The sequence below is a fragment of the Globicephala melas genome, chromosome 20 (assembly GCF_963455315.2).
Source record: "Globicephala melas chromosome 20, mGloMel1.2, whole genome shotgun sequence".
NCBI lineage: Eukaryota > Metazoa > Chordata > Mammalia > Artiodactyla > Delphinidae > Globicephala > Globicephala melas.
The window spans coordinates 44,783,503-44,800,274 of record NC_083333.1 but is presented as its reverse complement, the minus strand read 5'-3'; the positions used below and the strand labels follow the sequence as shown (position 1 = coordinate 44,800,274).

Sequence of the window (16,772 nt, the reverse complement as noted above, 5' to 3'; positions counted from 1 at the left end):
TGTAGGTCAGAGAGCATTGAACTGGGAAGACCAGGACTTGCTTATGGAGTCACTGTGCAAATTTGGTCAACTTTCTCAGTCACTTTGTTCCTTCCACTCTGCTGAGCTAGAGTTGGAAGGGACGACTCTGCTCCTTTTCAGTCTCAATTTAATTTACAGGCTAGCAGCTGCTTTTTTTTAGGTTGGACCAACACCAAGTAAGGACTTGGAAATGTGAAGAAAGACAAATGTGGTGTCATTTGAGGCACAGTAGCCATTAAGTTCACGGATATAATGCAAATCGCATGCAAATGTTATGAAAACTTGGCATTAATTTGTAGAAACTTACTTTGGAGCTTGCAAGCAGCGTTGAGATCCTATGAGGATTCAAAACTAATGTTTTTAGGTTAAACCAAAAGTAAGGCTTTTTGAAGTTATTGGTTTCTCCATACTTGCCGGGACTCAACTGCTGAAAGTTTGACACTCCTCCCTGCCCCCCATAATGATTTCACTACGGCTTGATTCCATTTTACACCCGGTCCCGCTTAGCCTGACGTCACGTGATATCGTATTTGCATACTACCTGGGACTGGGTGTAACGCTCCCCTTTTCTGCGTCTTCTCATTGGCGGCGCCGGAAAACCAGCCCTCTTCCGGACGGACCAATCAGCGGACCCTCGGACGTGGGACAGCAGGCAGGGGTGGGGTGGAGGTGGGGTCTTAGGTTGGATCGCTAGGCATATCGACCAATCGTCCTCTGGTGTGGGAAGATCAAGCCGAGGATTGGTTGGGAGGAGGGGTCTGGGGATCCGTAGGCCAATGAGGGCTCTGGGCTGAGGGGGGCCGGTCTCCACCTCCTAGGGCAGATAAGCAGCAGCAGCGGGGGTTGGGGGGCTGTGTGGGGCTCACTGTGGGGCCGAGGCAGGCCGGCAGTCAGGCGGGCGGGCGATGGCGGGGGCCGCAGTGGGCGGCAGAGGCGGAGGTGCCTGGGGGCCGGGGCGCGGAGGGGCAGGGGGGCTCCGGCGGGGCTGCTCTCCCCCAGCCCCCGCCGGCTCCCCCCGAGCTGGGCTGCAGCCGCTCAGGGCCACCGTCCCCTTCCAGCTGCAGCAGCCGCACCAGCGCCGGGACGGGGGTGGCCGCGCAGGTGAGTCGGGCCTGGAGTGGGTGCGGGGGGGTGAGGGGAGCCGTTGGGGGAGGGGGGGCGCGTGACTGGGGGGAGGGGTATGGGGAGAAGTGTGAGGGGGAAGTGGATGGGGCGAAGGAAGAGCAAGGGGGTCGTGCAAAGTCTGCGAGGACGGAAGGAGCAAAAGCAAGGAGTCGTGAACGCGGAGTGCACCGCCGGGACAGAGTGTGCAAGGAGTCGGGGCCGAGAGGTGAGGGAAGGAACCTGGCAGATGGAGGCTGGCTTTGGGGGCGTAACCGAAAAGTGGGCAGAGGTGTCGTGTGGGGGTGAGTGGAAGATGCAGGGGTGGCAGCGAGGTGTGAGGAAGGAGTGAGTTGCGCGTGATGGGGGCGCCCTGTGTAGGGTTTGAGCTGGAGCGAGGAGCCGGTGGGCGCTGGATGTCTGCACGGGAAGGGGGAGGGGCATGGAGGAGAACCCCGTGGAGCTATGTGTTAGTTCTCCAACCTGAGTTTGGCACCAGCATCCCGTTCTGCAGCTCTAGAGTTCCTTTTCCCACCACTTCACGTGGGCTTCCCTTTCTGCCACCTCCTGGAGCTGATTTCTTCTGAGCCGTTGGAATAACTTAGTTTAACGGCTTTTACTACCATACAAACGCTCCGCTCCTATTCCCTACATTCCTCTTGGTTGGCCCAGAAGTTGTATGTTCCCAGATCACTGACCTGCTTAATATGGCTTCCAACCATTGCGTGTGTGTGTGCGTGCATGTGTGTGTGTGTGTGTGTGTGTGTGTGTGTGTGTAGAACCTGAGTAGTTTGCCCCCTGCCTTTCCCTCCTCCCCCCATCAAGGCTGTTTTGTCCTGGGCATGTCAGTCAACGTGGCAGTGGGGTGAGGGCTACATTCAAGTACATTGTGGCAAATACCCACACTTTCTGAACAGCACCAAAAAGATGTCTTGATAGCAGCTTAATAATGTGGTCGATATGGGGAAACTAGGGGAGCGCAAGCTTAATCTTGCTTTCACACTCAAAGTTGTAATGGATCCCCTGCAAATGCAGGCAGTTAGGAATGGGAAAAGGAACCTACTTGCATGAGGAGGTTGGCAAGAAGTTGAAAGTGAGACTTGCATTTGATTCACACCAAATGTGAAAAGATCACTGCACATTTCCAAAGCCTCAGGGTCTACCAAACGCACAAAAGTCATGGTCCCTGCCATCTGATGGTTAATGACATTCTCTAAAGCAGAGTTTCTTGAGCTTTTTGTGATTACTAAACTTAGTTTCAGCACACCCCCTCCTGAAAGTATAGCTGCTACGGTGCCTTCCTAGGTAGGAATGTGATTAAGAGGGTCTCTGAAGTAGAAAATCCAAGTCTGTCTGGACTTCATTGTAAATGATAGCATTGCATCTTGGAACGCAGAAACTTGGTCAAATCTGGTAGCAAGATGGTAACCAACTAGTAAAAGTATACCCAGAATCTGTAGAGCAGGGCAATGCCCAGATAAACTCATGCCTTTCATGAACTGCTGTAAAGCAAACCAGAAGACTACAAACCTGTTGGTTTTGTTTGTGCTTCCTTGGAGTCCAGGGAAGTTAGTAGAACAGCAAGCACCTGAACCTTAGTTGCTTTTAGTAGAAATCAACAGAAAGCCTGCCTGTGTATTAGTTGGAAATCTATTAGCGGTCATATTTTAACAGCAGTTATTTTGTGTCTACTATAGAACTAATATTTAAAGGACAAACACTGGTGGACACTGTGGAAAGAAGAGTGTAGCTTTGGATGACTGGGTTCTTCACATGGCCTGTTCCTTTTTTAGGGCCAGGGAACCCAAGATACTGGTAAAAACATAGGAAGCTAGAGCTTTGCACAATTTGTTGGGTGATTTAAGGCAGATTGGGTGATCTCTTGCTTATGGATTGGGCTGATGGATTGTTTCTCCACTTATTAGTATCCCAGAGACCCTAATAAGGCACTTACCTGGTCTGTAGTGGGATTATCTATAGTTCTCAGTGAGGCAGGAGAGAGGAAAGACAGGAGGAGGAAAGAGTGGCCTGAGCCTGTGGAGTTCTTTGTGGCCAGACATTAAGGAGATGTTCCTGGCCTTTGGTTTGGGAGCACATCAGGTCTTCTGAATGTTAACTTTTACCTTTATGTGTGTTCAGATTGTTTCCATTCCTCGGCCTTGAGAAGTGGCAGAAGTGGTTTCCTTTGGGCCCGTAGGATATATGTGATAGAAGTAAAAGCCTTGCAGTCATAAACCCTTAAGAGAATGGCTTTGCGTGCCAGTTACCTGGGTGTTGAATCCAGGTTCTACCTTTTACTAGCTGTGTGGCTTGGAGGAAGTTAAGTAACTTCTGTGCCTCAATATTCTCATCTGTAAAGTGTGAATGATAATATCTACATCATAAGAATCAAATGAGTCAGTAACTATAAAGTGCTTAGAACAGTGCCTGGCAAGTAGAAGGTACTCTGAAGTGTTTGCTGCTGCTTATATTGTTGTTATTCTCTCCACCCAGCCAAGGTGAGAGCACTGTTGGCCAGAGCCCATTGCCTTTTCAGGCTTCAAAGAGCAAACCCATATTGGTCTGAAACCAGTACTGCAGGTTTCAGAATTTCAGGGCCTCCCCTTGCACTTTTATTCGCTCATCTTTTAAAATGAGCTTTCTAAACAGGGCTGTGAAACCCAACTGTTTAAAAAAGCATGTGAGCTGAGACGGAGTTTTAGGAACAATTAAGTGTCGTCACTTTCTGTTTCCCATCTCAAAGTGACGTAGTGCTCAGGGCTGTGCAGTTATCTCTCCACCACACACCCTGTTGTGTTCTTGACTAGGTATATTAGATGTTGTTTTAAAAAAAAAGAGTTATGGTGTAAAGAGCAGGATTTACCTTCTGTGGCCATTTATCTGTAAGGGATGTCTTCATAAAGTGAGGAATGGCTTCATTTTTACAAGCCTGGGCAAGGGGTGTGGAAGGTAGAAGAGAGTGGAGAGAAAAATGAAGGTCAACTCTAAGATGCTAAGAGCTACTAGTGGGTAACAGAAATCCAGGATAAATTTCTTACTGCAATTTCCCCTTTAATTAAATTCTCGTTTATGTCTTTAGTCACTTGGAGGCTGCTGACTTTTATATTCTTCCGGGACCACTGATGATGGACAAAACGGGGCTAGGAGGTGAATTGTTCTGGGTTCCAGTCTTACCTATTCTGTTTAGTGTCTCCATATCCATGTCCAGAAGCTAATGTTCAATACAGCTTTGCAAGTTCTTCTCTAGTGGACCAGCCCCGCTGGCCAGCTGGGTGCTGGGGGGGTCCAGTGCCTCCTCTGCCCACCAGACTCTTCTTAAACCGGGGTATGGCATTATGGCCTGCAGACCAAATCCAAGCCTCTGCCTGTTTTCGTAAATAAAGGTTTATTGGAACACATGGAGCCCTGCTCCTTCATTTAGGTATTGACTGTGGCTGCTTTTGCACACTGACAGAATTTGAGTAGTTGCGCACAATGACAGACTTGAGTAGTTGTGATAGAGACGGAATAGCCCACAAAACCTAAAATATTTACTACATGACACTTTTCAGAAAAAAATTGGCCTACTCGTTGTCTTCAACGATGTTCCTGACCAATATTCCTATTAAAAAGATGAGTTTCAAATGTGTGTAGTATACACCTCTGCAGAAAATCCTAAGGGGGTAAAGAAAACTAAGAAGCCTATATCCCCACTCATATTTTAGGGAAAAAGAAAGGGGGATCATCAGCTTCCAGTCAGTTCTCAATCTTTATAGAAGATCAGCACATGTGAATCCATGCTGCCCACCCCCACCCTTGTCAGGTGACATGTGTTCGGTAGATATAAACTAGTTTGGATTTACATTTACATAAAAGCTTAACTGTTAGGCAAATTTGCATCTCCTCCCCTCTTACCCTCCTTCCAAATCTAACAACCCACAACTGCAGTGAACATATTTCAAAATCAGTTGGAAATTACTTTAGGCTTATCTCCTGTTTTGGATTTTTCTCCTTACCTTTTATTTTTCTGAACAGATCATTGAGAGCTGGTGGTAGTCATGGCTGCCCTCAAATACTGACTTCCTCACAGGGACATAGGAAGGGTTTATTTCAAATGTCCATTAGGTTCTCCAGGATGGTTGTCTCAATGAATGTAAGGCAGCATTGTTATTAAATGCTATTGGTAATTATTAAACTCCTTTCCTTGCAGTGCTCTTGTAAACTTAGTCCTTAGGGGATGGGTGTTTAGAGAGGTATGGAACCACATAAAGGAGGTTGCTTATTAGAAGCTCTCATCAAACCATGGTCCTTGGTTTGAAACAGCCTGGAGATTAGAATAGAGTGTAACTTTTCTATGCCACGGAGCCATCTTGCTATAATGAAGCTTGGGCTGCAGTTAAAATCCTTTAAGAGCTACAATTGTGCTTTGAAAACCTGTGATTGAGGCAGCTTCTGTTTGGGAGGCATCAAACACCAGGCACTTCCCAGCCTGACACTGCTAGCTTGCTTTTGACAGCTTTGCTAGCACTAGGCACATGGTCAGCAAAATGCACTGCTGAAATATCTGACTCTTAAATGTTATCACCAATGATGGCATCTTGAAACTGGGGGCTAAGGTGCCTAACTACTTTATCTTTTTGGTACCCAAAGGAGAGTGCGTCCATGTGTTTTTCAGTATTTTGGACAGTAAGGGATTATACATACGGAAGCTCTCCACAGGTCACATAGAGCGAGGATTTTTTAAACCATTTGAGGTCAAATGGAGAAGGGCTGAGAACAACAGTGGGGTGTGGCTGTAAGAGGGCATTGTTCTCTCTGGTTCTAGATATAGATTGTCCTCTAGAAAATTTGAGGCGGGATTGATTGCAAAATTTTCATAGTTGTGGTGGCAATATGAGCATTGCCAAAGTGGTTGGTGGGCTTTAATAGCCAGAGAACACTTTACCTTCCTTTTCTGCTAGTTTATAATGAATGATGTGATGGGCACCAAGGCCACACTATTCCTTGGCTCTTTTTTTTTTTTTAATCTATTTATTTTATTTGTTTTAGTTTTGGCTGTGTTGGGTCTTCGTTGCTACGCACAGGCTTTTCTCTAGTTGTGGCGAGCTACTCTTCGTTGCAGTGCGTGGGCTTTTCATTGTGGTGGCTTCTCATTGTGGAGCATGGGCTCTAAGCATACGGGCTTCAGTAGTTGTGGCACACGGGCTCAGTAGTTGTGGCTCATGAGCTCTAGAGCGCAGGCTCAGTAGTTGTGGCACACGGGCTTAGTTGCTCCGTGGCATGTGGATCTTCCCGGGCCAGGGCTCAAACCCGTGTCCCCTGCATTGGCAGGTGGATTCTTAACCACTGCGCCACCAGGGAATCTGAATGGAGCATCATCCTCTGGATTCTTACAGCTCTCACATAGAGCCTTGGTGCCAAAGGATTCAGACTTTAGGGTGTGACATATTCTGGGGGCAGGCCTGGTTTTTGAGTTCTTATTGACACTATCATATATATCAAATGCTATATGACAGTAGGTCAAATGCTTTACTAGACTTACCTGGGCTTACTCTTATTCCACAGGCAGCTTGGAGCCCTTTGAAAGGGCTGGAAGGGAAAACCTTGTGTTTCCTTCCCGTTTCAGAGTGAAGGTGGGTGACCACCAGCAAGTTAGTTTAGTGAGACTGGACTGTCTCTTCGTGAGTTAGTAAGTTTTATCCCCCTCTGAGATGGATAGAAGAGGGAGCAGGGAAGAGTGGAAGCAAAGCAAAGTTGAGTGGGGAATCTGGTCAACTTTCCACCTCTGCCTGAGTTGAGTCTTCACAGAGGGCTCCATTATTTGGTTTGCTGGTTTATGAATTAACCAAACATTAGCCAAATCTAGTCACATTGTTGGGTCCAAAACAAATTCTGATCTCAGAGAGAAAAGCGTTTTGGATTATATTTGAAGCTGTAAATTATCTGTTTCCAGTTCCTCTCCAGTTGTGTGGCGCTTGTGAAGGGGCTCTTGTTCTTGGGAACAGCTGTCTGGTGGGAAGCTCTGCACAGCTGGCTGCTGTCACCCAGGATTCAAGCTCATGGTCCTCAGTGAACCTCCTGGTTTTGAAAATTCTTCCTGGCACTTTGTTTTCTCCTCCACACTTTTCCTCAGGGTCGCTACAAAGCTGAATGCCCAGCTTGGAGTCATTTAAATGTTTATTCTTAGGCCCTGAGTACGCCTCAATCGAATTTTACTGTGTGGGAGCACCACAGCCAATCAAGGGTGGCTTCAACGAACTTAAAAGAATGCTATCAAAGTATTTCATAATAGAAAAACTTACAACTCCAGCCCCTGGGGAACCTGGAACTGAAGTCTGGACTGTGTGCAGACACTTAACCTGCCCTGCTCTTGAGCCCCAGACAGCTGACACCAGGGGTGGCGAGTGCCTTGGGCTCAGCTCTGCCTGCACATTCTAAAAGGGGGGAGGTTGGGGGAGGCCTGGGAAGACTCCTCCGGGGGCTTTGGTCGACCTGAAGCGGCAGGCTTCAGGGGTGGGGGAGTTTTCTCTCAGAGCCTGCCTGAGTGTGGCTTCTTAGAGTTGGGCAGTATTTGGCAGGCAGAGTGATAAGTTTGGGGTGCCTCTTCTCTGACCCTGTACTCCCTATCTTGCAAATGGTGGGTGGCTTTTCCGGGGGGAGCTTTGTTAATGAGCGTAGGTCTAGATTACCACCTGCTCTGCCGCTTGCATCCCTCATCATCTGATCCTAAATGAAAACATGCAGGAGAGCATGGAGGTCTAACCTCCTCAAGAGGCAAAGGTAGGATTAAACATACAACTCTAAAAGCAAATTACTAACATGTGCACCAGTGAATAAAAGATAAATTCAAGCTGGAGGAGGTATAGAGTGAAGGAATATTCAGTGTTAGTTAGGGTTAATTAGAGAATTACTGAGATGTCTCTAGTAGGCTTTTTTTTTTAATTGGCCAGTATATTATTCTCCCTACCATTAAATTAAATTTTTACTCTCTCCCTTCCCTATTGAAAGTGGCACTGGTGTGTCCTTGTTTAGTCAGCTGTGTACTTTAACTTTCTCAGATCTCTTTAGTCCCTTCTGCCCCATGCTGGAAATTGTGTGCCTGCCTTTTTAAAAGGTAGGCACCTCATGTTTCAAGTTCAAGTGCAATGGAACTCACCCTGCAGCTTGAACAGATTTGAGTGTTTTTGCAGAGGGAGGGCCAGGGCAGATGGGGATTGTTGTGCTCAATAAATGCTTGTTGGATGGAGTTGCTGGAAAGGCAGCAGGGGTGGGGAGAGTGAACCACACTTCCCCAGGCTCATTTGAAATGGTTTTTTCCACTTCTGGCCCCCACACTCTGTGCCCCCTTTATAATACCCCTCTTTAGCTACTTACAAGGCCCCCCCACCCTGCCCGAAGTGTTAGTGTTCTCTCTTCAAATCACTGGTCTCCCATTCATCCTGGTCATTGGGCTCGAAGCCCAGCTGGTGGCGAAGACGTGGCATTTCCATGGATGTCTTCGCTAGGCCTGTAGGTTCTGTTCGCCGCACACTTAAAGCCAGAGGGTGAGCTTGGGCCGTTAGTTACCAGGTTGATCCATGGAAACAGCCAATGTTTAGGATTTTGTTGTGATTTTGTAAAAGAGCCAGAAGACCTGGCTTTAGGCTTATATGTGGATATGGGTGAGAGGCCAAGGAGACAGATGAATGCGGGATGTTCTTTCACTCCAGGTAAATTTGCACCAAATTCCTAGTAGTGCTATAATGTATAGCAAAGGAAAGCAGGAAAACAAAATCTGAATTAGCAGCTTTTCTAGGCCAGGGTGCAGAATTGCCTATTGGCTTTAGGGTGGTTTTAGAGGTATGATCAGGCAGGAAGCCCCCCTTCCCAAGCCAGGCACCATCCTTTATATGAAGCACTGCTGATTCCTCTTCTCTTTTCCCCACCAAATGGGGGAAATGCTGGAAAGAGATGCTCACTGTCACTCCCCAAGCCCTGATACCTACACTGTCATCCATGGAGCCTGTGTTCCCCTGCCAACCACGGGCCTGGTGGCTTAGTCAAAATGGTTTTATAAACCTGCTCAGTTGTGGGTAACTTTGAACAGAATGAAAATGTGATTGCAAGGAAAGAAAGGCAGCTTCTCTTCCCTCCTCCCCCCTTCTCTCCCCAACCTGCCACACTGCCTTCCCTTTAAGAGTTTTCTGTGCTCTATGCGTGTTTGATCGCCCACACGGCTTTGAGAGCTGCGGCTGATAACACATGCGCTCCCTGCCCTACACCTGCAAGCTGGCTGAGAACCTGACGCCCAGCCCCTATTTGGGGATTGTCTTTGTAACTCATGCCCATCAGATATGACACACAAATTGGAGTTGAGGGTGGAGTGGATAGCATTTGGCATGACAGAGGGGATGCAACCAGAGAGCTTTCACAATATCATGTCGTCTGGATTTCGAAGTTGGGGAGAGGAGGCCCACGTGAGGCCATCCATGTGGTATGTGCACATCTTAATGCTGAAGGCAGCCCCTGGGCTCTTTCTCATTAGAACCGTAATCCTGGGGAGTTTTGTGTTCACAGGAGAAGTCTAAAGCAGCTGCTTCTGTGGAAAGGAAGAGTCTGTGGATCCCAACCCTGGAAGGCCCCAAAATTCATCTGCATTTTTCAGGGAAGCTGAGAGTGTGGATAGTGTTAGTTTTGACAACACGTTCTGCGTGTTCAGCTCTTTGTTGCTCGCAGTCGGTACCCTGGAACGTTTCTCATTCAACCTTGCCACAGTCCTGCAGGTGCAGGTGGCATTTGCTTGTTTTTGCAGATAAGGAAACTGAGGCCCCGAGAGGAAGTGACTTGCCCAAGACCATGTGACTAATAACGCCCTTTTGCTCCTGATCCAGGGCTCTTCCCACATATGTGTGCAGAGTCTGTGGGGAATTTCTCCTCAGGCTGGCATCCTCTGCTGCCTGCCCAGCACACACCCGGCCTATTTCCCTTCTGCTTATATACCTGTATTCCAGGAGCAAAACTTCATTTGTTTAACTGACCAGAAGAGAATTGGAGAGGAAAATGGGCTGCAGAGAAGTCTGTTTGTTCCTTTAGCACCCCATAAGTAACTATCCACTTGGTTCAGCTGATTGGAGGGTGATGGTTATTACATTATATGTGTGATGTGGTGACAGCTTTTGAGTGTTTCCAACTGGTTGTAGATATGCAATTTCCACGTGGAATGAGAAGCTAACCAGGGACAGCTAGGGCCCAGGAGGCAGGGTTTTCCTGCCTCGGTGGGGTCATGGTCATGGTTACTGAGCTTGGGGCCATGTCAGGGAGATACTCTTAAGATGGAGCTTACAGGAGAGGGTGTTTTTCTTCTGTGTGACTATGTGGAACCCCCCAAAAGCACTCAGGAGTAAATGTGGGTGGTGCATTTCTGTGGTGGGGGGGGCTAGGTGCAGGTGGCATTGTGTCATAGGTGACACTTTAGTCCTCCATGTAGGGGACGGCTGGTCCAGACCTCCCCCACCCCTGCCATACTCTGCCTGGGCGTGTCTCCCTCTCCTAGCTTTAGGTTAACTGGGAGTGGAGTCGTTGTGATACGTGATAGTGCCTTTATGAGACAAGTGTGTGCCCACTAAGGGGACCAGAAGGGACTTGAACTCAGGAGAAAGTTCCAACTAGGGACGTGGTGTCATGGAGAAGTGCCTGACCTGCTTCATAGAGAGGGTTATGGGCAGCTTTTACCTCCTTATTTCTCTTACAAAACCAGATTTCGTGTAGAATTCTTGAATATTCTAATAACCATATGCTTATGTGGGACCTTCCTTTCCCAGTTATTGCCCAACTGCATGAGGTAAAGCCCCATTATAACAAATATTATAAAAATGATTCTACATAATAAAGCGATTTCCATGCTTCATCTAAATGCTTTTATTGTTGTTTTTTGTGGTTTTTCTCGTTCAGAGGAAAAGAGTGACCAGCTACCTTATGTAACAAGTACTTTTCCTGGTCCCTGTCCGTGTACTCGTTCATCTCTAAATCAGAACACTCGAGGGCTTGCTGTTTGCATTGGAGGCAGGGAGCGGGCAGCAGGGCTGTGGACCCATCACCAAGTAGCACGGCCCCCTTACTTTCTTTTCGCCTCGAACCTCCCACCCTCCTGTCCCTCCTGATTGTTTACAGACAGACCACCACACAAACCCCAACCAAGGACAGTGTGTGTATGTATCTGGATGTGAGCGTCTGTGTGTGTGTCTTGAGTGTGAATGTGTGGGTGCTGGGTGTGAATGTAGGGGAGAGCATGTGTATGAGTGTGTATGTGAGGAAAAGTGCATGTGAAAGAAAGCAAATGATAAAGCAAATGGGTCAAATGTTTAAGAATAGGCAAATCTGGGTAGAGGGCGTATGGGTGTTCTGGGTACTGGTCTTATTCTTACATCTATATGTTTGAAATTATTTCCAAATAAAAAGTTTTAAAAAATGAATATATGCTAGACTAATTTGACTGTACCAGGAGTTCTTTAAAGTTTCTTCTATCATCCTTATAACATCTCTTATTCTCCCCATTTAACAGAAAGAACAACCGAAGCCCAGAGAAGTTAAGTGACTCGTCTTGAGTTCATGTAGCACACTGAGGCGGAGGCAGGATTTGGGCCCAGGTATTGACTGTTATAGTAGGAGACTGCAGCTTGTCCCTGCTGCTCGAGCTGGACAAGGTTGGCATCAGGTTCTGAGAACCATTGGGCACCTGCGGCCGTGTGTCTGAGCCCAGTCCGTGCCCCACATTGACCCAGCAGCGGGGTTAGCAGGGTTGCAGCAGGCTGCTGATCCACACTGAGCATGTTCAGGATGTCCAGGTACCTTCTAGGGAAACCTGCTTCCTCATTCTGAGAAAAACTCTCACTCTGCTCTTCACTCAACTCTCTTCATTTTCTTAAAATACATGAAATCGGAAGACTCTCATGTGCCAGAGCCATAGAGTAATACTACTTCGCATTTTTATGGTAGAGATCCAAGGGGAAAAGGAGTTGAGTTTTGTCTAGAAAGCAATGTCAGGTTATGGGCCAGGCCAGACAGCTTTTTTGCCTGTGTACCAGTCGGTCTGTTGTGCCCACCGCCTTGTGAATGTACAGGAGCCTGCGGAGTTACAACTTCATACACAAAGGGAGGGCTTCACTCTTTGTCAATGAAAACTTTCCACTAACCGCAGGGCCCCAGAAGGGGTGGATCTGGTAATCATCGCTAAGCAGAGTTAGAGGTTCAGACACTACTGTTTGTTCCCAGCCCCTATTCTCTCCCTCCAAACCGCATGCTCTGCATCTATCTGTGCTCCTTGAAGGCACTAGAATTATTCCTGACATTTTTGCTTACTGACATTTCCCACCAGCTTCCAGAATTGGGGTAAGTGAATGAGTCTGACTCTACTTCTTAACATAGAAAAAACAGTTTTTGGAGAATCTTTACTATGTGTCCTTTATCTAAAATGCCTCCCTGCAGCCGCCCTAGAATGTGAGACTGTGGTTAAGTTAGCATCAAAGGATTTTTTCATGGATTCCAGCCAGTTCTGTGAAATAGACCCGTGAGCATTTACTATATTATTACACCAGTTTATACAGTTAGATTGTTTGTCCTTAAGCAGTTATCAAGCTATATAGGCTGTCTCCAGTATTCTCTTGGCTCTGTCCCACTCCAAAATCAGCGCCTGGTGGATGGCATCCGGAATCCGGACAGGTTGCAGGAGGATGAGAAAAGGCTGCCCCCAAGTCTTACTGGGTTGTCTGCAGTGTAGAGGTCTGTGTTAGAGCTGCCGTGCAGATGGCCAGAGCTGTCTGTTTGGAGGGGACTGGGACCACTGCGCTTTCCCTTCCAGTTCTTAGAGGCATGGATGGGGTGTCTTGGTAATTAACACACCAGACTGTTTCCCTGGATCATATTCTCCTCTTGCTTCAGGAGGATAAGCCTTTTCTTTACCTGACTTATAAAAGAAGGTGTCATTACTATTAAGCAGCTTTTGATTTAAGAGCAGATACAAAGCCCATTGTAAAAGGGGAAGATGGTGTAACTCACCATCCAGTGGTATGTGTTGCCATGTCCTCCTTTGTGCCTGGAAGCACATGTGGAGAGGTGACCTGACAAGCATCCTTCTGTTATGAAGTTATCATTGGTCTCAGGCAGACATTGAGGGTAGGAAAAATCTTCCCAAGGTCATACCTTTCAAGGCTCTTTCTAGAGGGACCATCTAATTTGTGTTTCAGACAAGGTTTACCCTGGAGGCACTATATAGCCTTTGAGCCTCCCTTAGGAGATCTGAGCAACCAGCAAGACCAGGGCTTTAGAGCAGGGGCTGCCCTGGAATGTTGCCCAGCACACACTGGGGTTTTTCCACCAGGCCCAGCCTGGGAATTTGCGTGGGATTTGGGGTCAGGGTGGATCAGTTCCAGAATGCCAGGGGCCAGGTAGGGAATCACTAGGTGGGATGTAGTGGTCTCTCAGGTATTTCCTTTTTGAAACTGGGGACGCAGTAGAAGTTAAGAGATGGACATAACCAGAGAAGATTTTGCAAGTGGGACAAAATGATCCACGCAGATTTTCAAAGCTTTGAGGGTTGTGCAGAGTTAACCCTAATAAGATTTTAGACCCTGAAGGCAAGGCAAGTTCTGTGACTATACCTTCATGGCCCTGAGGGACATAACTGTGTAACTGCTCCTTTAAGCCCCCCTCCCCACCCCCCAGCCCAGAGCAAAATGAACCAGAGCAGAGGTCCTGACAGACCTACTGAGGTGTAGCAAGTGAGCAAACCTACCCTCTGAGCTCTGATGTCTACTAGGCAGTTACCACGTGACCAGCCCTTCTGCCTGTGGCGAGCCACAGGTAAATTGAGCACTATTTATACTCTCCTGCTTGGGTGAGGAAGTTTGAGAGATGGTCTGGGAGCGCACAACACAGCTGTCTGATCAGCCTAGGTAAGGCATATCTCCTTTTGACTTGGTGCCTTTTTTTCCCCCTTAACTAATTTTGCCCCGGATAACAGCATGGGCTCTGGGGCTTTCAATTTAGCTGAATCGGTCAGTAGCCATCTCTTATTTACCCTTTAATAGTTGGAGAATTCTAGAACTAGAGGAGGCTCAAACTCTCTAGGTACAACCTTCTGCCTTCTGGTGGGTGAATATTGAGACCTCTGGGGGCATGTAATGATCTCTCCCTGGAGCTGTTCAGGGGCAGACTCTACAATCTCCCTCATTCATTCTGATGAGCAGGAAGTTCTTCCTTTTATCTAGCTGGAATCTCTCCTATTCTAATTAAGTCTCTTCTGCCCTTCCTTTTTACACTCATGCAGAAGAAGACATAAATTCTAATTCACTTCATCTTCCTCTTGGGATCTAGCTACCTTCACTTTAGCTATTTTTACCCATCTTCCCTGGGATCTCACTGGTTTCTATGTTCCTGTAATGAATGAGCAAATGGATGCCCAGGGTAACTTGGTGGGGCATATCTGAGGTTATATCCAACTCCAACTGTGTTTCTGGATCATAGGAACTCTTTAATTCTGTGCACAATCTGGGTCTTTCTCCTGGGATGACATACCACTTTTTTTTTTCTTTTAATATTTTTGGCTGCATTGGGTCTTAGTTGCCGCGTGCAGCCTTTCTCTGGTTGTGCCGAGTGGGGGCTACTCTTCATTGCAGTGCGCGGGCATCTCATTGCAATGACTTATGTTGCTGCAGAGCCTGGGCTCTAGGCACGCAGGCTTCAGTAGTTGTGGCACGTGGGCTCAGTAGTTGTGGCTCACGGGCTCTAGAGCACAGGCTCAGTAGTTGTGGCGCACGGGCTTAGTTGCTCCGCGGCTTGTGGGATCTTTCTGGACCAGGGCTCGAACCCGTGACCCCTGCATTGGCAGGCAGATTCTTAACCACTGTGCCACCAGGGAAGCCCGACATGCCACTTCTTTTTTTTTTTTTTTTTTTTGCCACTTCTTAATTTAAAGTCTCCTTCCCTTAGTATCTTTATTCTACCTTGTACTGATTTACATCCTTCAATTCCTTGCTTCCTAGTAAGCCTCATTGACTGTTTCATTTCTTCTTGCCCACCTTCTCTTTCCCCAAATTAGAAGACCAGAACAGTGAACCAATTGAATTTGACTAAAACCTGCCAAGATTGAACTGCTAAACAGCTTAGATCCTTGCTAAGGAGTAAAGTTAATTCTGTCTTCCCAAATTCCAAATTAAGCCAGTTCTTTTTTTTTTCCCTCACAGCTTTATCTTGGAAAGTTTTAAACCTGCAGAAAAGTTATAAGCCCAGTACACATCCATTTATCTTTCACCTTAGACTCATTGATAACTTTTGGCCACAATTGTCTAATCTCTCTTCCCTCCTTGTGTGTATTATGTATATGTGTGTCTCGACATACACATATGTGCATCCATAGGCACTTTTTCTCGTGAACTGTTTGAAAACAAGTTGTGAACATCTTGACACTTTGCCCGTTACTTCAAGGGCATCTCCTGAGAATAAGACCATTCTTCTACATAATGATAATATCATTATTACACATAAGGAAACTATAATTCCATATTATCTAATATCCAGTTCATTTTCAGATTTCCTCTTTGTGGCTTTTTTGTTTTTATTTTTGATCCAGGGTCCAGTCAAGGTTCTCATTTGGTTATGTCTTTAAAAAAATCTGTTTAAAATTCCCCTCCCATCCCTGTCTTTTTGTTTTCAGGTTTTTTGATTACTGACTTATTGAAAGTGTGGACAGCCTTCTAGCTGTCCCACATTCTGGAGTTTTGTGACTGTTCCCTTTCAATGGCACTTGACTTGTTCCTCCATCTCCTGTATTTCCTGCAAGTGGGAAGTTAAGTCTGGGGCCCAATTCGATTCAGGTAAAACATCTTGGGCATGAACATTTCGTGGGTGAAGCTGTGTACTTCATAATACATTGCTTCAGGAGGTACACAGTGTCAGAATGTCCATCACTAGTAATGCTAAGTTTGATCATTTGAGGTGGTGACAACCAGATTTCCCTTTGTAAAAGTACATTATTCTCTTATATGTGGTACATTATGTAAGTGTTCTGTTCCCCACAGTGTTTCTCCCAGTTGTTTTGGCATCCATTGCTGACTCCTCCTGACTGAGCTGTTACTTTGGGAGCTGCATAAAGCCAGTTCTAAACTAACACTGAAGGACATGAGTATTGATGTGAGTTCTAAAGAGGAGTAAAAAAATTTTCTTTGGGCTTTTAGAATCATTGGCGGGAAGGCAGCAAAATGAGGCCATCAAATTCTGTCAAACTCTAGGTATTCACACATATGTTGCTGTCTGGCAGTTTACGTGAGGTCAGGGAGAAGGCAGGCTGGATGAAGCTAAAAATAAGTCATGGTTTGTTCACAAAGCAGAAATTATTTTGACTATTTGAACATGATCTATAATTCTATTCTTATTTCCTTTTTTTCTTTCACTCGATTTCCACTGTCCTCACTAGAAAAGGGATCCCTCCTTTTTAATTGTCTTCCTCCACTTGCCCTACATGCCCAGTGGGTAAAACAGTGTCCCCGAGACCCAGGTCTGATTGTGCTGGTTCCCAGTAGGGAAAATAATAGAACTCTTCCAGTCCGTGGGGAAGTTCCTGAACTAAGGCAGCCAGACAGTCATGACAGTTGAGTCTGACAATGAAACACAAGGGGGGAAATGCACTTTGATAAGTC

General features: G+C 46.6%; 1 protein-coding gene across 2 annotated transcripts in view; it reads left to right on the top strand.

Annotated features, from left to right (window-relative positions):
* The first annotated feature begins 908 nt into the window (after positions 1-908).
* Positions 909-16,772, top strand: part of FAM117A (family with sequence similarity 117 member A) — a 42,908-nt gene continuing 27,044 nt past the window's right edge. The window contains exon 1 of one of the 2 annotated variants that reach the window (XM_030839967.3): positions 909-1,122. In XM_030839967.3, coding sequence (XP_030695827.1) covers positions 927-1,122 — 196 coding nt within the window. In that variant the 5' untranslated portion in view covers positions 909-926. Of the gene's footprint in view, positions 1,123-1,228; positions 1,352-16,772 lie in introns of those variants that run through there. The other variant, XM_060290056.1, reaches the window with a different exon arrangement.